The sequence below is a fragment of the Phoenix dactylifera genome, chromosome 18, assembly GCF_009389715.1.
Source record: "Phoenix dactylifera cultivar Barhee BC4 chromosome 18, palm_55x_up_171113_PBpolish2nd_filt_p, whole genome shotgun sequence".
Taxonomy (NCBI): domain Eukaryota; kingdom Viridiplantae; phylum Streptophyta; class Magnoliopsida; order Arecales; family Arecaceae; genus Phoenix; species Phoenix dactylifera.
In genome coordinates, this window is record NC_052409.1 from 6,798,042 (window position 1) to 6,822,792 (window position 24,751).

General features: G+C 38.6%; 1 protein-coding gene across 2 annotated transcripts; it reads right to left on the reverse strand.

Moving 5' to 3' along the window:
* Window positions 1-521: 521 nt before the first annotated feature.
* Window positions 522-12,650, reverse strand: LOC103710710 (protein arginine N-methyltransferase 7). 2 transcript variants are annotated; one of them, XM_039115556.1, is made up of 14 exons: window positions 12,192-12,647; window positions 11,275-11,497; window positions 9,484-9,609; window positions 8,740-8,904; window positions 8,541-8,659; window positions 8,366-8,466; window positions 6,519-6,784; window positions 5,827-6,063; window positions 5,589-5,662; window positions 3,027-3,120; window positions 2,759-2,908; window positions 2,540-2,614; window positions 1,085-1,181; window positions 522-917 (listed from the first exon to the last, which is right to left on the reverse strand). In XM_039115556.1, exons 1-14 carry the CDS (start codon window positions 12,587-12,589, stop codon window positions 775-777), a joined length of 2,268 nt encoding a protein of 755 aa, XP_038971484.1. In that variant the 5' UTR covers window positions 12,590-12,647; the 3' UTR covers window positions 522-774. The 2 variants fall into 2 exon arrangements, with proteins under 2 accessions (XP_038971484.1, XP_038971485.1); XM_039115557.1 differs by lacking the exon at window positions 522-917 and adding an exon at window positions 2,329-2,372 and having other exon boundaries at window positions 12,192-12,650.
* Between the last annotated feature and the right edge of the window lie 12,101 nt (window positions 12,651-24,751).

A 24,751-nucleotide genomic window follows, 5' to 3' on the forward strand; every position in this document is an offset into this window, starting at 1 on the left:
TATTTAATATGGTATTAAATAATTTTTTTATTAATAATGTTATTAAGATAGATACCAAGAGCTTTGCCGAAATAATGCCTTCATTTTAATACATATACGTACGTACGTACATACATACATATATATATATACACACACACGTGTGTGTACGTACATACACACATAAATATATATATTAAATATATTAGATGACCCCTAACATTTGGTATCATAACTATTTTGCTTCCAACCTATAAAATAATTGCCGCTAAATATATTTTTTCCCTGGATAGATATAGATACGTTAATATTAATTAAATATTAAATTTTTATCCATATGTATTTTAACCCGTTACAAATACAAATTTATATTTTTTTATCTTCTTCCTCTCTACACTAAAATCCTCTAGCCTACGTTATGGCCCACAAAAACTCTTGCCACGTTTTTCAAAAGTTATCCATAAGCCTCAACATTACATACATTATGCTTTCATATCTCATTGTTGATTGGACATAAGATCGGCAAATGAAAACTTTATTTATTTAGTTAAGTCTTAATAGTAGAGTTCCTTTCTTTATTATAATAGAGATTGATATCAGCTATTACTTCACATTAATAAGTATCCCAATTTACAGAACATGTATATTTAACGGCTGAACACGCATCAGCATTACCAAGCCGTGCCCGTCTCACAAACAGAACAGAGATCATTCAGGAGAAAAACAAACTATAGAGTAAGCAATTAATAAATAAACGTACAGATGGTTTAAAGACATCGTCTTCTGTGGATCCAATCAAGATGATGAGAATGAGGATTTAATGGTGACTTCGCCAGTTGAAGGGTCAAAAAATGCCTCAATCTCAGCAAAGCACTCAACGGCATCGACTGCCACAGGCTTGCTCAAAAGCTTCACTCCTTGTTTCCAATATCTGCTATCTGAAATCAACAGTCCCACAAGAATGAAAATATAAATAAAAGAAAGGCGATACGGCTTGGAATATCTTGGATTGTACACAAGTTGTTTCTTCATTAAAAGTTCAAGGACAATGAAGTATTGCATCAGGAATACTGGAATGGAACAAGTGATTCGCAATGATGCAAACCTGGCCCAGTTGTCAAAACAATGGAATTTTTTTCATCCATCACCCAATCAATCCAAAGTGCAAAACCATGGCATAATCCTGGCTCCGAAAACTCAATCTGCATAAAGAATGAAGAGGTTGGAATACTATTGCTGAAGAAGTAGAAAACAACATGATCAGAATGCCCTTTAGTAAAGTACATGGAGAGTTGGCTAAAAGCGTATCCTTTGGAACGAAAGTTCCTGGTATCATGCCATTGTTCATTTTATGTAATTTTTCTTCATTGTTTAACCAGTTGACTTCATTTTTTTCAATTTTTTTGCCATTTTGTATCTTGCACATGTGTGAGCCACACCTCTCCAGTTTTCATTACCTCAGTACCCTATTCTTCTTTTCAATTGTTTTCATCAATTTGAAATTTTAACCTAATCCTCAGCAGCATCAGGATCTTAATTTCCAAGACCTGTCAGTAACTTCAAGGCCAGGACAATTAACCACCTCTCATATTTCATTGTTATCATATCTTTGTTCTGCACCCATCAGACCTCCTTTATTAGTCCATACAAATGTAGGTTTCCTGTTCTACAATAAGCCTTTTCTTTTGAAATTTGTAGATTATATTATATTGTATGTGAGTGGCTTTTTGTAGGCTTTGATAAAAATAACTTTTCTATTATCTTTGGTTGTGATCTTTGGGAAGTAAGAAACTTTTTTGTTGTTTGGAAAGACATAACTCAGTTGCCACTTTCTGCTTATGGGTTGAGCAGCTTGTTGATATCAAATTTGATGAGTGCAAACGATGTGAGAAGCATGCATGGAAGCAATGGAATTGAAAGATCTGAAAAGATGCAAGTGGTGAAAATTATGGCTTTATTTGGGAAGGTACATACTCCAATCTCGGCTAATTGAAAACATCAATAATGAAGATCAAATTTAAGCTATAACTGTCTGAGAATCGAAAGGAATCCTCGGGAACAATGATATATGCCTAATTAAATGGATTGCAGGCCAAGCTGTCTGATATATGCCTAATTAAATGGATTGCAGGCCAAAATTTGTAAAGGCCTGTCACAACATTTGAGAGAAAGACTGCTTCTGCCTGTTTCATTATCAAAAGATCACCTCGAATCAAGTACTGGACTAGATATTAGTTGCACCCACCAACTCAAAGCATGTAGACTCTTTTATTAATTATAACTCTGAATCCAGGAGTTGACAAAGAAATTTACCAAAGATGTACTCAGAATTTAATGAGAAATCCTCACCATTTTCATGTATAAAAGTAAAATTCCATATGATGAATGTAAATCTGAAAAATGGGCAAATGAATATTTTAGCCAGTTGAGGACAATTGGATAGCATGCAATATAAAATAAAAATGGCCAACAAAAACATGCATTGGAGATCAAGTATATAGCATCTATTCAGGAAAATGTACATAAGGGCTACACAAAGAAGCCACTGAACAAAAAATACCTTTGTTTTTCCAAAACATGCATGAATTGGCTCTGAGAAATTAAACTCCATGATTGAAATTGCCTCACTAAGTTTCTGTTGGATATTAAGCGAGCAATCACATCAGTTTACAAGAATAAAACCAATCATTTATATAAGTCAAACCAAAAAAGTTTAATGGGTACATGTCTAGAGTATTTTCACAGGTCAAACTTATCTTCTACAATTTGATATACTTACCTTAACCTCACCACATTGCCATATATAATAAGGCAGACAAGGACCTTCCTGCATTGGGGGTAAGTCACCACAGGCCCCTAAAGTCTCATTCACAACCGAATGGTCAAAGCCCTCAACATCTTGGAGGCAGCACTGACTTCTCCATAAGTTCTGCATAAGAAAATAAATTTTCTAACACTACAATGACGAGAAAAGAAATCACTGGCTTCAAGCAATCAATTTATAGAATTGAAAAAAAAAAGGAGGTACAAATAGAAAAGAAACTCACCGGAAGTGACATGGCACAAACCTTCAAGGTTCCTTTACAAGGCATGATAAATACATCTTCAGCTAGAATTGAGTCAAGCAGAGTCCTCTCCTTCCTTCAATCAATTTAAAATGAACCAGAATGCTTAGGACTATGATATAATGTCATAAATAAGATAACAGATAAAGAAATCAAAAGGTAGCCCGCCTTGTATTGTTGGCTTTATCGTGCAAAAAGGTATAATCCCCTGAATACTGTGACAGACTCTAATTGCGTTAAGGTTTACATGAGCAATTCTACTATTTTCTATGTCGTGTCCTCGCAGGCACGATACAAAACACCTGTTTATCTGAAGGGACAGGTTTTGACCTTATTGGCATCATCTATTTGCTAATGTTGCACCATTATTATAGCATACTGATCGACCGTGTTGTCAAGATTGACACTGAGTCATAAATCATAGAGGAAGCTAGATCAGACTGGGTCATGTATCAAATTGCAGATGGTAAATTATTCCTTTTCCAGTTTCTTCAAAAATTTAAAAATATAAAAGAAATGTGACAGGGAAAAAAATGAGTCAAACACAAAGCAGATGAAGGATGAAGAGCCATATATAAGAAGCTTAATTTCTATATGCCCATATATAGTATGTCGACGAAACATGTATCATGTCTAATTATTAAAAGTATTCACATTCAACATATCAATTCAATTATCTTTAAGGTAGATTATTTTTAAAAAAAATCAGTTTTTAGTAAATGGTTGCAAAATACAAAGTCCTGCACTTGATCTAAATTCTGTAAACTCAAAATCTTCTGCTTCTTTATTTTCTAGGGGTCAAAAAAACCTAACAGGCTTGCTAACTTTATGTGCTCAGGCTAAGTAGAGATAAATATGCAATTCTAAAAGCCATATAGTCCAATAAATTATACAAAATGGACGTCCACATGATCTAATATGCATCTAATATGATCAAGTGAAGTTGGGTCTTATGATCCAAGGGATTGAATGATGCATACACAGATCTAGATCTTATACTGATCTTGATCCAAGGATGTGATCTAGAACATAATATTCAAATCTTGGATCGTCAATTGATTGGCACATGACAATAAAACATCTACAACCCTACAAAAAACTAGGAAAAGAATGTTTCATTCCTGATGCTTCCAACTTGGCGCCTCCCCCCCCCCCCCCCCCCCAAACAAAAAAAAGCCCACTCATTGGAACATGATGTGTGCAGGTGGAGAACTGTGAGAAATTTAGTATTATGACTTGAAGTACTTATTTTATTGTTTTTCATGCAAGATTTTAGTGATGCCATTATTTCCAATGTAAGACACCCCCCTCCAAACCATTATCTTCCATTATAATGGAAAATAATAACAATCATTTCCTCCCTGTGCGGGATTTTCTAGGACAAAAATAATGGCTGCTATTACATTCATTAGCCTCAAAAGACCACCTTTCCTAACTGATGCAGGAACTGAATTGTATCACATTCATTAGCCTTAATTATGCTGATTTAAAGTTCTTTAATTGTGGGCTTTAGATTAAACCATTAGAATGTTTTTTAATCCAATAATAGCCAATGAAGGTTGAACATAAAATCTTTAACTCCATAATTCTGGGAGGTACAAAGGGAGTCAATTTAGGTAAGTTTAGAGGTGGGTTACTGTTTATATCACTATAGCATGATAGTGACGCTATCTTTGTGAAGAGTCCCCAAAATGACTAAAATCCATCAACTTGTAGGTCAAGTTTCAAAGTCTTTATAAAGTGGGTCGACCAAAAGACTTATATGCTGGTTTTTTCATTGTGAAGGGTATTGAAGATTTGAGACCAGGTTCAGCTCTCTTGTTTCCTTCATCTCTCTTCCCCTCTTCTCATCATCTCTTTATTTTCTGCTACTTATTCCTCTCCTCTCTCGATTTTCTACTTTATTTCATAAATCTGCTGTTTCTCCCTGCTTCTTTTGAGCTTTAAATAGATCATATTGCTGTCTACAGATTTCTGTGTGTGTTATTTGACGTAGTTTGATTATAGATTTATATCTGATTGTCTAAGAGAGGTCCAGATTGTGATTTGGTTTATCTTTCTACATATAAGACACCCTAAATAAACATTCTTTTAAATAGCCATAGCCCTAAATCCAAGTTTTCTTATTGACAATCCTAATCTCAGAACCAGGACACCAGGCAATAAAGTCCTTCATAACCTTAATCCTTCACCTCAAGGTCCACCATTGCATGTAGGCAGCCTTAACCCCTCAGAGTCCTACATCACAAAACCTAGAAAAGAAATAAAACTAAGACAAGACAGTCAACCAAAAAATCACAAATTAAAGGCTCAAATAGCTAAATAAAAACTGCTCAAGTTACTGTAGCATAAACAGTACCCGTGAGCAAAATACCACAGTTTCTTTTGACCCAAAAAAATAACCAAATAAAACAGAAAACAATAACTAATAAATTGAGATAAAAATAAATTTTGATGCATCAAATTCCCATTATATAATGGCTATTAGAAAGGCCACAAAAGTTAAAAATGTAAAACAACAGGACATGGAAATCTCTTACTAACCAAAATCGAAGATTCTGCCATGGAAGCATTCCTTCATTTCCGTAATAATATGGTTCTCCTACGAACAAGTCAACCTACTTGAACAGACATATAACAACACCGATCTGTTAAAATTGAATACCAAACAATATCATCAAACTAAAACATTATTATATGCAGCTTAACTTTAGTGGGAATGCAGAAATCACTGTACAAACTCTCTCAATGAAATTTATGGTCATGGAAAACATGACATTACCTTTCTCTGTCTAAAACCATCTGAAATTAAGCATGCTGTTCTTCTACCAATAACTTCTATATGATCTATAGAGAAACCATTTGCATCAGCAACTGCTTGCAGATATCGAGCACCTTTCGCTCGCAGCCCGGGAAAGGTTGAGATAACATTTGAAGTTTTTGAGAGAGATGCAGTAAGAATTGTTAAGAACACACTGTCATCAGCAACAACACACAATGGAGATGATCTAACACACAACTGGACATAAAAAAGATTTCATATGAGTAAACATACAAGAGATTGAATATGAGCAAGGCACGCATGGTAGAAGAGAGAAAATGCAAAATCCTTATATAACAAAGTCAAGTAAATGGAAGAGAATGAAGAGTGCAACCATGGTCACTAGAATTCCTGAATCCCACGAAAATGCAAATTATTAAGAATCTTTTGGAATATATTTCGGAATAACAATTTTTCGTACATATGCTAGTCCAAGTTACAAATCAGTTTTATATTCGTCATCAAGAACTAAAACTACCTCAATAGTATATTCATGTTCAATATTAATGCTGATTTTTTTGTTACATGTCAGAAAGCTGTTTAAAGAATCGATATCAAGTAATCACATAAAACATGCACCATGAACCCAGATGAATGCTGGAAAAAGATCTGCCTGAATATAATAATCTCCAAAGATGAAAGCAAATTCTTACAGCATTTTTTACGGCTCTTATTAGGGCCAATCTCCAATCTTTGTCGCCATAAAGAGCAATCCTTTCTGGCAAAAGCGTAATAAGACAGTTTGCAGAATTGAAGTCATTATAAGCTCTCTGCTCATCAAACTTGAGACAATATGAAACGCTAGTATCATCGTGAACAGCTTTGAAGAGAACATGTTTATCCTTTGAGACAGGCATTCCTGTGCCATGAGTGAGCCAAACACATTGCTTCCAATGATTGCACCAATTTTCACCACCCACTAAAGAGAAAATATCAACATTAAAGTACATAATGTTAAAGTTAAACATCAAAAGATGAGAGTCATTTATGAATTTGTAAAATTAAACATCAAACTTTCATCATTTCTCACAGAGAATTGGTGAAAAGAAAATGTAATAACTACGTTTATGGCATGGAGCAATCTGACTCGTAACTTTGACACTTTGAAATGAAAAGGGGAAAAAGAATAAAAACTTAAAAAGGAACACGTAAAAAGAGGGTGTCATTCATCAACAACTATTGCACGCGGCATACAATGAAGGAAACTTCAAACTGGTCAAATACTTGCACTAAAGTCAGCAGATAGCAACATCAAAGCACAGCATGTAAGAAAATGAGCAAACTAGTCTAACAAAGATGATGAGAGAAAGCATGAATTGTATTACCACACAAAAACCACACTATGGCACCTCTGCTCAACCAAAACTCATTAACTAGAAAGTGATCAATAGCTTCAGTTTTGCTCATTTTTAATTGTCCAGGGAATGAATTTTGCATTCTACAACATATATAATATTTAATGTGGTATGCTCAACTGGCTCGTACTGGCCGGTTCAACACGTACCGGACCGGTCCGGTCCCTAACCGGTCCGGTTCAAGCATGGAAAATGGTTTCGGCCCCTATGGGTCCGGAAAAGAGCGGTACGGAGGCGTACCGGTGCAAATCGGACTGGTTCGCACCGGTACAAGCCCAGTACCGTCTTTTATTAGATGCGAACTAGACCGGTTCGCGCTGGTACCGAGCAGCACGCCCACGCACGCTATTTTATAAAGGACGGTTCAATACTGGTATGAACCGGTCCGAACCGGTCTCGAATAGGTCTGGTAGGCGATCGGTACGCTTACCGGTACCGGTTCAGCATACTTTGCTTCTGTGTGTATTGGGAATTTTAATTCATGACTAGCATCATCAAGCACATGACATGCATGTTTCACTTCTAGGTAGACTGCAGTCCCCCTTTCTCCTAAAAAAGAATGCATGATCAAGTTATAAAATCTCTAGAAAGTCATTGTAAATATTTTCCCAGACTAGAGCATCTCTGTGCATAAATCCATAATGACACTGTTAGGCTTGATTTATAGTTCAAAATTCTTGATGATAAATATATGCGAGTTGGAAGATATGATGTTCGCAATTTTTTTCTTTTGGGGATAATCCAACATCTGCTGTACATATTCACAGATCAAAGGCTATTTTCAAAAACTTCTATGATTTTCCATATTAACTCGGTCTGATATTTTTCTTTACCTATGATTTAATTTTGTTGATAGACTTATGAACTTCTAACCAAATTGATATGTACATTCATGTAATCAACAAAGAGAAAATTGATTATAGTTTAGCTTATATATGTCTTAATTTTTATCATAACTAATATACTAAAACATTAGATATAGATACACTTCTATCAAGGCGAGTTTTAAAATCTCAACTTCTTTGGTTTCTAACAATCTAAAGTCTAAACTATTGGCAAATAAGAAGAAATGCAGAGATTTAGAATAAAAATATAAAGCAATTTTAACTTAAGGGCATAGCATTTATTTAGATGATTCGATTCACCAGAGGCATGTGTTGGTACAATCTCAGTATCGGAAGATCTCATCCATCTGGGAGCTGTTGAATAGAAGATTGATCCCTCATAGTCAAGCTGAAGCACCCACCTATAAATAGAACCAAATAAGGACTGTCATCTACGGAAGCTGCTGCAGTAATTAATTTGCATTATGACCGTTACCATGAAATTACGGCATGAACTTTTCCATCATCAATTGCTTTTACCCAAATCTCAGTTTCTCCATGACTGTCTGGTCGTTTCCAAAAGTCAAATTCAAAAATTTTGAACGGTTCTGACAGCTGGATGGATCCTACATTAGGAATAAAGCATTTGTATTTCCTATGGAAGCAATAGCATGTGAAGACAGTTAAGCTCATACCAATCGTATCTCTTGTGATATTGCATCACAATGCATGGCATATTGCTGTTGTTTTACATGGATAATCCTCTCTAATCCAGCTGGTGCAAGATGTATCCCATCCGATGCATTTAATTCACTGCTATACAAATCATGCAGCTTCCATAAGAATGTGCTTTCAACTAGCTGGGACATCAAAATATAATAGTTAAGCCTTGCTTCTTCAAGCATCTTGGATATATGATGCTAATTTATTGTGGGTATGAGCACAAAATCATAAAACAGAAAGATATTTTACAAAGAGGATATAAATAAACTTCACCATGAAAATTAAATGCATGACCAGAGAAATTCGAAATCTAGAATGCACTAATGCCAAATAATTCCTGAGGTTTGATGGTAATTTCCAAAGCCAAGAACTTAGATTCTAATTTACAGGAAAAAAAATCTTATGAATTTTCTAAAGGAAAACACAGGAAATAATTGCATATATTACTGGGGTCATACACTGAGGTTCCAAATGAAAAATAAAAAGGCAGACTAGAGCACTATAGAATTGTTTCTTTTATAGAAAAAGGCTTGTATTGGCAATCCTGTAGAAAAAATAAAGAAATGTGATTAACATGTCAACCATGAATTTTTCAAATGCTGGTTTGGGAAGAAAAAAGCATAGCATTTTTATAAAGATTTGTAGAAAGGGATTCTTTTTAAAAATATGTTGAGGCAGATCTTGCATGACAAATATAAAAATCAAAGGACATGTACCTGCCCATAGGTAGTGGCTCGATATGGGATTGTTTGGGGATTTTTCACCAATAGCATCTCATGTGCCTGCTGTAGAGTTGGTATTAGTCCTTCTCCCAACAACTCCGAGTCTAGTATCTCACTGACCTGCATATTAGTTGAATTTCCTTTTTCATATATGTAATAAGTGTTTCATGTGCATGCAAGATTGTCTTAAGGCCCAGATCAAACAATTGCATCCTCTTTTTGACCAAAAAAAGAGAACAATTGCATCATCTAGGATTGATCCAATGTGCTTTGGACAAGGCATGATTGCATAAATATATGGAGAATATAAGCATAAGAAGTAATCTTTTCTGCATATAAGATGGTCCATTTTATGGGGAACAAATTTGTAGTCAAAAACAGTTATTTGTAGTTTTATACATTACACAATTAGCCATTAAACTTGCTAAAATGTTGTCCTTTCTAATCTTTATATACCAGTCCTAAGAAATCCAATCAACCTCTAAATGGAAAATATCTTGCTGAATGTTAGTTTCTACATGAATGGTGCATCACCATATGAGTAGAAAGGCAGTGTAGGGACATAATTTAAATTTGCCAAATTTTATTTCTGGAAATTGGTCAACATAAATATGGATATGAACTTCTGTTATTAGACAGTTGAATTGGATATGCATCAGGAAGTTGTGATATCTCATAAATCAAAAGCTAAGTTGAATTGGAAAAATGAATGGTTGTTTATAATCCCGAAGCATCCAAATCACTAAATGGAAGAAGTTCAAGGTCCTCTATAAAAATTTCATATTTTTCCTTCTCGTGCTCTCTTCCAAATATTTAGATTGCTAAAAATAACCCTTTTGTGCATTTTATCCATATCCTACTGCTACATTTTTCCTTTAAATGCTCTCAATTTTTTATAGGAAATTCTTAAATTTTGAGATCCAGCAAGATGTATAGCCCTTGGGGAACTCATAGGCCAATAGCTACAGATTGGCTGGCAAACATGGCCAGACAATGGGAGGTCATACTGTTCGAGAAGATCATATTCCTTCTGAATTTTATTTGACAGTATATCAGGATCTTGCCCTGAGATGGTACCTACAAAAGTTATTTAGCTTAACAGGTTATCTACAGGGAAAAGGTAAGTAGCATTCAAATTCATGTTTCCTCAGAAAACTTCACAAAGATGATATAGTTTAGTCCACTTCAAACATGTGCATAAACATTAATAAAAGAGAAAAAAAGGGAGACCCTTGGGAGCATGCTCACTTTAACATTGTTGCAGATACATATTAGCATCATTCAACCTTTAGACACAAGTAAGAAGAAATTTCTTTCTCGAAGATTGACTCAGTACATATAGTTGCAGGAAAAGCGAAAGGTTCTTGCGAAAAAATGAATAAATGAAATGCAGTTTTCCCTCCAAGTTCCAACTACCATTCTAATATTATAATTCCCAATATCAAAATTCAGTACAGGAGAAAAACCCAAGACATCCAAAAGTTTCACTACCACTCTTGAAACTTTAGTAACTACTAGATAGAAAAACTCATTGCCTATCACTTTGTATGTCTGGGAAATGGAATTTCCAAAGAGAACTAGAAACATGCTATTTTTTGGGGGAGAAAAAAAATGTTGGCTTACAACTTCAAGTTTCTTTGTCAAGGTGGTGTTTTCTTTTTTTTGTTAAACACTTTTTGCTATTTCTTTGTTCTCCTTTGAAAAACTCAAAAAAATCTGATCAAAGCTAGTATCCATGCACAGAATAACCAAACTCAAATTTTCTAAAGTGCAAGGGCAACCTACCAGTACATCTGCAGGTGAGTCAAGGTCCACTCCAACCCTGAGCTCATCAGAACGCTTGTGGAAGACCTTCACCTTCTCCTCCATTCCATTTGCTCGTAATACCCTCCGCAACAACTTCCCCATAGGAAGGTAGGATTCACAAGCCGACACCCTCTCCTCCTCTGTCCCTCCCAACTTTGCCATTGCCCGTCCAGCCATCATTGACAGCAGTCCGGTCCCCGCTCTAGGATCAGAAAAGTATTTAAAATATTTTCATAGAGTAAGCTTCTTATGATTAGTAACCCACAGCTAAGGCCAAACTTCCACCCTTTCACCCAAATTGCAAATAAAAAATTAGAAAATCTGTAGAGATGTTCTTGTAACATGATATCATTCTTCATTTATTTATTATATTAAGATACATTATTCAAACATATATCTAGCAACATGGCACAGGCACATGGATTTTAAAGTTAAAAGGGCATAATCACATCAATTTTGAGGTTTTCTTCTTCTAACAGTCTCATGAATGGAGTTATGACTGAGTCCAAAACATACCATAACATATCATAGTTCACAAGTAAAAAGCACTATATCTATAAAATTTGCACCTTTGCTTTTCTTGAACAAAAAGGAGAGGTGACTGGTATCTCCCACCATTATTTGATTTGTCTTAGTCACCTATTACCATATAATTACAACCATGGGAGCTTGTTGATAAAATCTTAATAAAAAGAACCAAATTTAACCAAAAAATATTTAGAATCAATAAAAGTGAAAATGAAAAATTGTTCCGTATCTGACTTCAGCTTCATAAATGCCCATCCACTAATTCCTCCTACTAAGAACAACCTATATTGCTCCCTTAAAACTGCTCTAAATAACAAATAAAATCAACAAAAATCAAAGAATAAAATTTAAAAATCTAGAACAATTACCCGATATCGAGGACGTGGCAGGGCTTGGTGATGGTTTTCTCGATCGCTTCGCGGAAAGCGCGATTCCGGGGGGAATCATTTAGCATATCGAGGTAGGAGGTGGTAGCAAGAAGGGACTTTGGGGTCTTCTTCTCTTCTTCTTCTCCTTCCTCCTCTCCTTCTTCGACGACGATCCACTCCGATTCGCCGGTCAGGGGGTTGACCCGGAGCTGGAACGACCGTGTCGGACCCGGCGGCGATGCGGACGCCGACGAGCTCGCGCTCCGCAGTCTCATCTCTCGGGCGGAAATGCCCCTGGCGAAGCGGCGAGGAGAGGAAATGAGGAGAAGATGAGGAAGGACGGAGCGCAGGTAATTTGTGGAAATTGATGCTTTCAAGCAGAGGAGAGGGCTGGGCATCGAAGACGACGAGGAGAGAGAGAGAGGAGAGGGTTTCTTTTCCGGCGCGGAAAGGGTTTGGGTTTAGGGGATAGAGAGGGTGCAGCATATGACGAAGGCGCAGATTAACTAACCTAAACCATCACGAGTACGAAAATACCATAACACATCCCATGCTCTATTTACTTTATTTATTTTTAGAATTTGCTAGTTTCTTATAATTTTTAATATATAATAATTATATTTTTTTTAACAGAAGATGTTACAATTCAAGCATTGCATAATGCACCCTCAAATATTGATTCAATACTTGATAGTTCAAATTAGGCAGAAGTACAAAATTTTATATTGGTTATAAATGTTTAACTTTTTTGGATTAATACAGCAGTTAAATTATGATTTTTTTGCCTATCAAAAGATACTATGATTGTTTTTGTTTGGCTGCTATCATCCATTACAACATTATCAATGAGCATTGCCGGTGTCGAAAATTCAATCCCATAATTGTCATAATAACCCTTGCAACGGCGTTAATGTGACCTTGGGTCTAGAGCGGAGAACCGATTACCTCCCGTAGGATCACGATAACTAACCAGCTCCCGCAAGCCTTTATTTCTTCCGGCATTCGCTACCGTCCCCAACCAAAACCCAGATTGCTTGGCATCTCATGATGAATTTTGATGGCAGTCTACCAGCCGGTAGAGATAGAGCTGGAGCTACATTTGTGATCAAGGACCATAACTCCAAATTAATTGCTACGAAGAGACGACGTACCTTCAAGGCATCAGCTTTTGAGGCAGAGCTCAAAGCAGCATAAAAGAAAATCTCCTAAGCGCGACGTGTGTTAAAGATTGAGAGTATCATCTCTGATTGAGTGGATATTAAAAGAGGACAGAGGGGGACAGAACACTCGCTACTAGGTGACATCCATCGGATACTAAGAAAGTGTGATGTTCTTCAAGTTGTGCATGTGTTTCAAGAGATGAGCAAAGCAGTTGATTGGCGAGGAAGACGAGCGATTCCTCCCCTTCTTCCCGACTTTAAGATAAAAATCGCTGAAAATGGTGCCTTTTGACCCTAGCTCGTAGCCCCAAGGAGATACTAACCCTTATTGTGTTGGAATCCCTCGCACGCCGCAGAAAATTTCAGAAAAATTCTGCGCGCAGCGGAAGACATGCGCGAGATTCCGTTCATCGCATGAACATATTTTAAAACCGTCGTTCGTAGATAGATTAGGATTAAATACTTTTTATATGATTAAGAAGATCAGATCTTCACCTTGTGCGGGTAGATGATCACCGCAATCTGATGATCGTGGTATTTGTTGAAGGTTCGCTTAAAGCCGCACACGCGTCCGGCCTCTACAGGTATCCACACGAGGAGAGGACCGATTGAAGCCTTTGAATCTCCCCGGGGTGCTAGCTCCCTTGTAGAGAAGACTTTGGATGGATGAATCTCTTTCTTCTTGCAGCAAACAACTCCTTGATTGCTCTCCCTTGAACAAGAAGGATTGGAGAAAGAAGAATGAAAAGGGAGCAACAAGTTACAGCCTTTTTATTTTGGTGGAAGAAGGAAGGGAGAAAGGAGAGCCAACGCCTCCTCCCTTTTTTTTTTTTTTTGTTGGCGGCTGAAACCCTCAGAAAGGAGGGTGCTGTTCACGGCTCAAAGGAAGAGGAGAGAATCCCACGTTTTTCCAAAGGAGGGGTTGTGCAAGGGGCCCGCATGCCCTCCTTTTGAAATATCTAAGCGTGAGCTCCTAACTTTTAGGAGCTCATGTTTATCCTTTTTTTCTTTTTCTTTCTTTGCATTGCGGCTGAAAAAACCCAAAAGAGGGAGAGGGGTTCACGGCACCAAAAGAAAAAAAAAAAAAAAAAAAAAAAAAAAACTCTTAAGGTGGCAGCCCCTATCCTTCTTTAATTTGGGTGTGGAGCTCCTAAAATTTAGGAGCTCCAACCTTATCCTATAAGGCAAGAGGAAGGGTGTAGCCCCTCCCTCTTTTTCTTCACATAATCAGCCTAGGGAGGGGTACGCCCCTCCCTCTTCTCCCTATCACACACACGCCTCACTTAATCCAATTAAGTGGGGCATGGGGGCCATTTACAAGGTGGGTCTAATTCTCTTCCAAAGAGGATTGAGTGAACCCAATCTTTCTTTCCCTTTAAATCCTAATCTAATTAGGATTTCAATTAAACCATGACTCAATTGAACTCTTGAATCCTAATCCAATTAGAAGTCATCTTAATCTATTAGATTAAAATTAATTAGAACTTAAGAACTCCTAATCCAATTAGGACTTATTCAATTTCAGTCATAATCTAATTAGGACTTTAGAAATCCTACTCCAAGTAGGACTTTAATTTAATTTGAAATCCTAATCCAATTAGGACTCTAAGAATCCTACTCCAAGTAGAACTCGTAATTAAGTCCAATTAATTAAATCCAATTAATTAAATTAAATTTCAATCCAATTGCAATTATTTCTTCTTCAACTCACTAACTCTTAGCGGGTTAACCAATTATCAATCAAATTGATTATTTGTTATTCCTAATCACAATTCAACCATCGGATCGGTCAATACCTCTAATGTGTGTGACCCCATAGGTTCTATTCTGTCTGGTAGTGAGATATATTGCGATCTCTATCACAATATCATTGAAAACTCCTTTCAATGGGTTGGAACAATTCCAACTCAACTCACTAGGGACCATCGATCATCAAGATAGTCCCTGTGAGTCTCACCATCCACCAGTGACACCTAGCAGCATGTAGTGGCAACCCAGCAGAATGGAATGATGAACCTCTAGGTGCAGTTATCATATGATACGGTCCTTCTATCGTGGATCCCTACAGAACGGAGGTCATGGATAACTCGTCAAACCCCATCGTCTGTCATATGTCAAGATTTATTCGACTTAAGTTCGAGAATGGAAAACTCCTTTTCCACTGTACATACTACCCCGGCCGAGGATTTACGAACTCAGTCTCATAAATCACATAGGATCTTTCTTAACCTATCAAGATCGATAGATTCCATCTAGATGCACCCCTACTCCTACAATGAACCTATTGCAGCCAATCTGCACCACAAGAACCCAATTGGCTAGGGCTCATGTTTATGTGCTCGTCAAACTACAGCAACCTCACTGTGAATAGCCGAGGCATCGCAGGTCAAAGGACCAGTCATACAACTGCAGCATCAAGTAAGTCACTGACGAGTGGATAGACATCCAAGTGACTACTTGCTATGGTCACGCTCAGTACCCTTGTTCTCTAACAAGCACTTGCACAATTGCTCCAATGTCGCCACACTGTGGACTCAAGACTCGTCCATCAAAGAAAGCGATCTGTGCACTAATCTCAGCAGATCGATCACCGTTCTCGTGATGATCCATCGATCAGGAGCAATTCAGAAATTAATCACCAATGACACATGCCTCAAATTCTCAACTCTTGAGAATATGCGTCATCATCTTATTAATTTCTTGGACGATTCATGGATACATAAGAACATGAATGAAAAGAATGCCCATTCTAATAAATTCATTATTAGGTCAAGTACAAATTTATGTCCCATAATAAAATAATGCGTCGGCCAAATTGGCTTCTAGGGCATACTTCTAACAATCTCCCACTTGCACTAAAGCCAATCAGCTATAAACCTAAGCCCCATCTTCTCAAGATGCGCTTCAGTTTTCTGCTGACTTATCTGCTTAGTGAATGGGTCCACTACATTTCCTGTGGAGTCTACTCTCTGATCCTTTACTTATTTCTTTTCAAGGTAGTCGCTTATTAGGTTAAACCACCGCTCTATGTGCTTCGGCTTCTGGTGAGACCTTGGCTCTTTAGCTAGTGCTATGGTGCCTTTGTTATCGCAGTAGCATGTTATGGCATCTGACGACATTACACCTAACTCCGCAATGAACTTCTTAAACTAGAAGGTTTCCACTGCACCCTTAGATACGGCTTAAAATTCAGCTTCTAAGGTAGAATCTATAATGATCGGTTGTTTGGAACTCTTCCTATTTACTAAACCACTATTGCACATATTCTGATGTAGACTTTCTAACATCAATATGTGTGCATCCTTCTACCTTCAACTCTGATCTTCTCCTAAAGACCAAGAACATGTCCTTAGTTCTTCTCAAGTACTTAAGATTGTTCTTCACAGCTATCCAACGCTTCTTGCCTGAATTTGACCGATATATGCTTGTGACACTCACAGCATGTACTATATCAAGTCACGTACATAGCATGGTATACATGAGGCTCCCTATAGCCGAAGCATAAAGGATCTTGCTCATCTGCTGAATCTCTTCAGATGTGTTGGGGCACATCTTCTTGGAGAGATTTATCCCATGCCTAAGGGGTAATAATCCCCTTTTAGAGATTTTTCATGCCGAACTTCTTCAGCACTCCCTCTACGTACATATTTTGTGATAGGATAAGCATCCTCTTAGATCTATCTCTATAGACCATAATTCTCAAAATATAGGATGCTTTCCCAAAGTCTATCATGGAGAATTCCTTAGACAACCAAACCTTGACTTAGGATATCATCCACGTACAATACGAGGAATGCAATAGCCCTCCCACTAACCTTCTTATAAACACATGGTTCCTTCTCGTTCTTGAAGAAATCAAACGATTTGATTATATCGTTGAAACGAGTGTTCCAACTCCGAGATACTTGTTTTTGTCCATAGATGGACCTTTGCAGCTTACAGACCTTGTGATCACCATCACAATATCATGATATGTTACAACAACAAGCAATATTCGAATGGACTTCAACATGGCTACAGGTGAAAAAGTATCCTGATAATCAGTGCCTTCGCACTGACTATAACCTTTCGCCATTAGCCTTGCCTTATAGGTCTCTACCTAGCCATCCGAACTTAATTTTCTCTTGTAGATCCATTTACACCCAATAGGTACTATACCTTCCGGTGAATCTACTAAGGTCCAGACTTGGTTGGAATGCATGGAGTCTATCTCTAACTTCATGGCTTCCAGCCATCTCTCAGAATCGATGTCTAACATCGCCTCGTTGTAGGTATTGGGATCCTTACCTTGATCCCTATCTCCCATGAGGAACACTTCCTCTACATCCTTTGTAAGTATACCTAAGTACCTTTCAGGAGGATGGAAGATCCTACTAAATCTACGAGGTGGAGGAGGTACAACATGTACTGGCTCGATATGAATAGGTTCTATAGGCACAATGGCTCGTTGCTCTTTAGAGACTTTCTCTTCGAGCTCAATTTTTCTCCTACTGCCTCTATCAAGGATAAACTATTTTCCATGAAGATAGCATGTCGGCTCACAAACACTTTGTGATTCTCTAGGACGTAAAATTGTATCCAAATAACTCTTTAGGATATTCTATAAAACGAGCACTAATTGTCCTATCCTCTAACTTGTCCGCCTGTTGTCATTTGACTTGGGCCGGACATCCCCAAATCTTGAAATAACCAAGACTCAGCTTCTTACCATGTCATATCTCATATAGTATGGTAGGAACAGACTTAGAGGAAACACTATTCAATATGTAAATAGCTGAAAATAGGGCATCTCCCTAAAGAAACAAGGGTTGATCAGTGAAGCTCATCATGGACCTGACAATATCCAATAGGATCTGATTCCTCCTCTCCGACACTCCGTTAAGCTGAGGTGTACCAGGAGGGATCCATTATGAAACTATACCATTCTCCTTGAGATAATCACGGAACTCTCCACTAAGGTATTCACCTCCTCGATCTGATCGAAGAACCTTAATGAGTTTTTCTGTTTGTTTTTCTACTTCATATCTGAACTCTTTGAACCTTTCAAAAATTTCAGATCTGTGTCTCATACACATATCCATACCGTGAGTAATCATCGGTAAATGAAGTAAAAATTACAACCCCTAGCCTGCACATCGAATGGGCCACACACATAAGTGTGTACTAGGGTAAGTATCGCAGTGGACCTCTCCCATGTCCTAAAAAGGATAATTTGGTCATCTTTCCTTGAAGGCAGAATTCACAAATCGGATATGACTCGAAAGTCAATGAGCTCAGAAGCCCATATTTCTTCAATTTGTTTATTCTGTCTTCTCCTATATGACCAATCCTGAGGTGCCACAAATACTTTAGATTTATCTCATCTCTAGATCCTTTTGGATCCTATGGTACTCACTGTTTGCTCAGATACATTCACAGGTACATCCAAATGTAAGTGATAGAGACGGTCAATTATAAAACCATATGCATCCAATTTATTTCTCAAACAAATTGAACAATAGTCTTATAAAAATCTTTCTGTGCTAAACAAGATACAGAAATCAAATTTCTGTTTGCAACAGGTAACAGTCCCTAAGTATCCTTTTAATAATGAGCATATCTGGCATACCTTCTGAAGGTCTGTCACCCTTCTTACTCTTTATGCTTTCCATGTATGTAGGACAGTTCCTCTTCCAATGGCCGTCTTATGATGCAATGGAAACACTTTTCCTTGCAATCGGCCTTTTTCTTGAAACTTCCTTACTTGGCCTTTTCTCGGTCTTCTGCCTTTTCACAGGTTTCTTCTTCTTCCAAGTAGACTCTCTCTTGGAAGTAGAAACCAACTCGACAGCGAGAACGATGCCCCTTGAACTCTTCAAGGTCCCTAAGGTAGTTACCAATTTATTTAACAATTCTATTTTGGTGCATACAATCTTGTTCATATGGTAATTTACTATAAACTGTTCATATGAAGCTAGAAGGGATTGCGGGATCAAATCCGTTTGCAATTCCTTGTGCATGGTCATGCCGAGCTTCTCAAGCTCCTCTAAGTCCTTTATCATGGTCAAACCATGATCATGGACAGACTGCCCATCACGCATCTTGGCCTTGAAGAGCCTCTTGGACACTTCAAAACATGCTGCGTGACTTTGTTCACCATACAACTCTTGTAGGTGATATAATATATCCCTGGCAATCTTCATGTTCTCATGCTGGCATTAAAATTCATTGGACATGGATGCCTTTGTGCAGCACCTAACTTTATTGTCATTGTTCGTCCACTTAGCATGCGTCTTACGCTGATCAGTGATCGGACAGATTGGTAACACGGGGATTCCATGGTCTAGCACATACCCGAATTTCTCACAATTCAAAACTATTTTAAAAATTTGCTGAGCCAGTCTTTATAATTGGGTTTGGTCAAACGGTTGTTCTATAGGATATGAGTTAAGAGTCTAGAAGCTGAATTTCTAATCCTCGGAGAGTAAAGATTCTAATTAGAATTTTGTACTTGATCTTTATTTATTTTAGGGCCTTTTAAAACAAATATACCTCCCACTATTTCCTCGAATCTCTCACACTCCTCTAGTAGAGAAACGGAAACCTTGCGACTCTAGGTTTCAAGTGGGGTGCTACGGTCCCACCAATTTACATACCACCTCACCTAACAGTTATTGGTGACAAATAAACGATGAGTGTACAACTCTTGTACAATGCTTCTCAAGCAAGTTGCAGCGCTATCCGGTCTCTAAGTAATGAAGACCTCACCTAACAGTTATTGGCCCCATTCCTTAGTTAAGTCGGACCCACCGTATAACCGCAGAAGCAAAGCTGTCATTGGGTCCCTCACCTAACAGTTATTGGGCCCAACCCCATCTTTACCCCTACAACATCTCATGCCTAATAGAGAGGTCCAGTCCCCCGATGCAACTTGCCCACTGTATCCAGCCGAGACAAATCAACGCCGGAAAGACCTTAGCAGCTCTACTACGGTGGAAGACCTATGGACTTAATATTTTTCGAGGAGATTTAATTTAGGTCTCTTTTATTTAATTATCTACATCTCATGCAAATAATTATCTAACCGCTATGCATAAACATAAACATAAATATAAACATCCAGGCATAATAACAAAAATTAAACTGGTGATGATCATGGATCCAGGATGGGGTCATAGTACAAGCACATGCACGTCAATTGGTTAGATCGTCTTCAACTCTTGACTCGATCTTGAGCACCCTTGGTCCAATTGCGATCAACTCCTTGATCCATCTCCAATCAACCCTTGATCTCGATCCGCGCAAATCGTGCTTGTAGAGGCATGCACCGATCAACCATTGACATGCAAACACATCACAGATTACATCCCAGATAACTTTAAAAATAAATAAAATTAAATAATAGTTACAACCCTTTTTCATGAGACACGCAGGTCTCTAATACATCAATATAAGATGCATGCAGACATCTGAAAATCTGATTTACATGCATCACATAACATCACAGAACATCTCAGACATTGCAGAACATTTCAGCACAATTAAAGGGTCCATCCATGATCATCACCATACGCATCTCATGCATTAAATAAAATTTACAGATCTGAATATTTAACAGATTATGTCATCTTATGAGTTGCTGATCATGCAAGATATGATTCTAAATATTTTTAATCTCATTAATAAATCAATAGAATCATTAATCTAATCGCATAGAAAATCAGCATGCAGAAAAATCAGCAAGCTGAAAATTCTGCATGCAGAAAAAATTCAGCAAGCATAATCTTTAAATTTTCAGATCTATTATGCCTTAATCATTTAATCCTAATCTTAATCTACGCAACCTGGCTCTGATACCACTGTTGGAATCCCTCGCACGCCGCAGAAAATTTCAGAAAAATTCTGCGCGCAGCGGAAGACATGCGCGATGAACGGAATCTCGCGCATGTCTTCCGCTGCGCGCAGAATTTTTCTGAAATTTTCTGCGGCGTGCGAGGGATTCCAACAGTGGTATCAGAGCCAACGCCTCCTCCCCTTTTTTTTTTTTTTGTTGGCGGCTGAAACCCTCAGAAAGGAGGGTGCTGTTCACGGCTCAAAGGAAGAGGAGAGAATCCCACGTTTTTCCAAAGGAGGGGTTGTGCAAGGGGCCCGCATGCCCTCCTTTTGAAATATCTAAGCGTGAGCTCCTAACTTTTAGGAGCTCATGTTTATCCTTTTTTTCTTTTTCTTTCTTTGCATTGCGGCTGAAAAAACCCAAAAGAGAGAGAGGGGTTCACGGCACCAAAAGAAAAAAAAAAAAAAAACTCTTAAGGTGGCAGCCCCTATCCTTCTTTAATTTGGGTGTGGAGCTCCTAAAATTTAGGAGCTCCAACCTTATCCTATAAGGCAAGAGGAAGGGTGTAGCCCCTCCCTCTTTTTCTTCACGTAATCAGCCTAGGGAGGGGTACGCCCCTCCCTCTTCTCCCTATCACACACACGCCTCACTTAATCCAATTAAGTGGGGCATGGGGGCCATTTACAAGGTGGGTCTAATTCTCTTCCAAAGAGGATTGAGTGAACCCAATCTTTCTTTCCCTTTAAATCCTAATCTAATTAGGATTTCAATTAAACCATGACTCAATTGAACTCTTGAATCCTAATCCAATTAGAAGTCATCTTAATCTATTAGATTAAAATTAATTAGAACTTAAGAACTCCTAATCCAATTAGGACTTATTCAATTTCAGTCATAATCTAATTAGGACTTTAGAAATCCTACTCCAAGTAGGACTTTAATTTAATTTGAAATCCTAATCCAATTAGGACTCTAAGAATCCTACTCCAAGTAGAACTCGTAATTAAGTCCAATTAATTAAATCCAATTAATTAAATTAAATTTCAATCCAATTGCAATTATTTCTTCTTCAACTCACTAACTCTTAGCGGGTTAACCAATTATCAATTAAATTGATTATTTGTTATTCCTAATCACAATTCAACCATCGGATCGGTCAATACCTCTAATGTGTGTGACCCCATAGGTTCTATTCTGTCTGGTAGTGAGATATATTGCGATCTCTATCACAATATCATTGAAAACTCCTTTCAATGGGTTGGAACAATTCCAACTCAACTCACCAGGGACCATCGATCATCAAGATAGTCCCTGTGAGTCTCACCATCCACCAGTGACACCTAGCAGCATGTAGTGGCAACCCAGCAGAATGGAATGATGAACCTCTAGGTGCAGTTATCATATGATACGGTCCTTCTATCGTGGATCCCTACAGAACGGAGGTCATGGATAACTCGTCAAACCCCATCGTCTGTCATATGTCAAGATTTATTCGACTTAAGTTCGAGAATGGAAAACTTCTTTTCCACTGTACATACTACCCCGGCCGAGGATTTACGAACTCAGTCTCATAAATCACATAGGATCTCTCTTAACCTATCAAGATCGATAGATTCCATCTAGATGCACCCCTACTCCTACAATGAACCTATTGCAGCCAATCTGCACCACAAGAACCCAATTGGCTAGGGCTCATGTTTATGTGCTCGTCAAACTACAGCAACCTCACTGTGAATAGCCGAGGCATCGCAGGTCAAAGGACCAGTCATACAACTGCAGCATCAAGTAAGTCACTGACGAGTGGATAGACATCCAAGTGACTACTTGCTATGGTCACGCTCAGTACCCTTGTTCTCTAACAAGCACTTGCACAATTGCTCCAGTGTCGCCACACTGTGGACTCAAGACTCGTCCATCAAAGAAAGCGATATGTGCACTAATCTCAGCGGATCGATCACCGTCCTCGTCATGATCCATCGATCAGGAGCAATTCAGAAATTAATCACCAATGACACATGCCTCAAATTCTCAACTCTTGAGAATATGCGTCATCATCTTATTAATTTCTTGGACGATTCATGGACACATAAGAACATGAATGAAAAGAATGCCCATTCTAATAAATTCATTATTAGGTCAAGTACAAATTTATGTCCCAGAATAAAATAATGCGTCAGCCAAATTGGCTTCTAGGGCATACTTCTAACATATTGGCGGTCTCCGTTCCCGCCCGCTCGCCGCCCTACATCGCCCTAGCCAGAAATCTGTTAATCCCTTCTTTCTCTACGTCGCCATGGCCCTCTTCCTCAGCCCACCGGAATGCCCCAAACCCACAGCGACCCCGACTGGATCCTATTCCAGTCCGCTTGGCCCAAAGCTGGTGGGGCAATCCCCAGCTCGTCGCCCTCTTCACCTCCGCCTTGACCCCCGTTAAGGTCTCCAGTGTCGACTGAGAGATGAGACAAGATCCTCACTCAGCCTTCTAATTCTTCATCTGGGCCGACAAGAAGATCAGCCTCTACCACACTGTTGAGTCATGCTGCTTTGCCACCCATGTCTTTTTTTTTTGGTACAATGGCGGCTCATACCCGATGGGCGTGGATGCGGCCAACAAAATTAGAAAACAAGATACTACATAAGGACTCCGGCACTGAGCCGCAATCTGACCGAATGAAACCTCTAGCATAGTGAGCTGCATAGGAAGCAACTCAATCGGCAGCATTGTTTGCCTCCCTGTAGACATGCATGGCCTGATGGGAGCCGCACTCATCTAGGAATCTATATATGGCATGGAGCAGCGGTCGCTTCTCTCCTATGCATCCTCAACTGTGGATCAACTCGATGACCGTGGCCAAATCTTCCTCCAAAAGAATGTAATCCGCACTCAAAATCCGCCTAGCATAGGATATACCCTCCCATGCTACTCTAAGCTCGGCGCATACCATCGACGAATCAAAAATCCGTCGACCCCCTGCTGCTACTAGGCTGGCGCCATGATCCCTGATGACGAAGCCTATATCTCCGCATCTTCTATCCTTAGTCATACTGTCGTCGAAATTCACCTTAAAGAAGCCACGGGTAGGGACAACCTATGTCCGCCAAATGCAAACGGTGAGTTCGATGCTCTTTTTGGAGTTTTGATGGATTTGGGCTTGCTCCACGAAGCCAGCGATTGCTTTCATAGGATGAGAACTTTCCGGATGCTTCCCAAGATGCGATCTTTCACCAATTTGCTGCAAAAGCTGGCAAAATCAGGGAAGCGGGAGCTCTCAAGAAGGGTTTTTGATGATATATTCAGCTCAAATATGTCTCCTACCACCTACCGTGTTTATATTCAGTACTGTGATTGATTTGTTTTGCAAGGAGGGGGGCTTGAAAGCAGCTAAGGCGGTTGTTTTTGAGGATGAACGAGTTGGGCTATTCACCAGATGTGGTCACGTATAACCCTCTCATTCATGGGCACGGGAATCCATGGAGAGTTGGAAGAAGCGGAACGCTTTTTGGGAAGATGGAAGTGACCGGTTGTAAGCCGGATGTGGTGACGTATAAACTGCCCTTGGAAGCTGGGAAAGCTACCAAGGGCATTT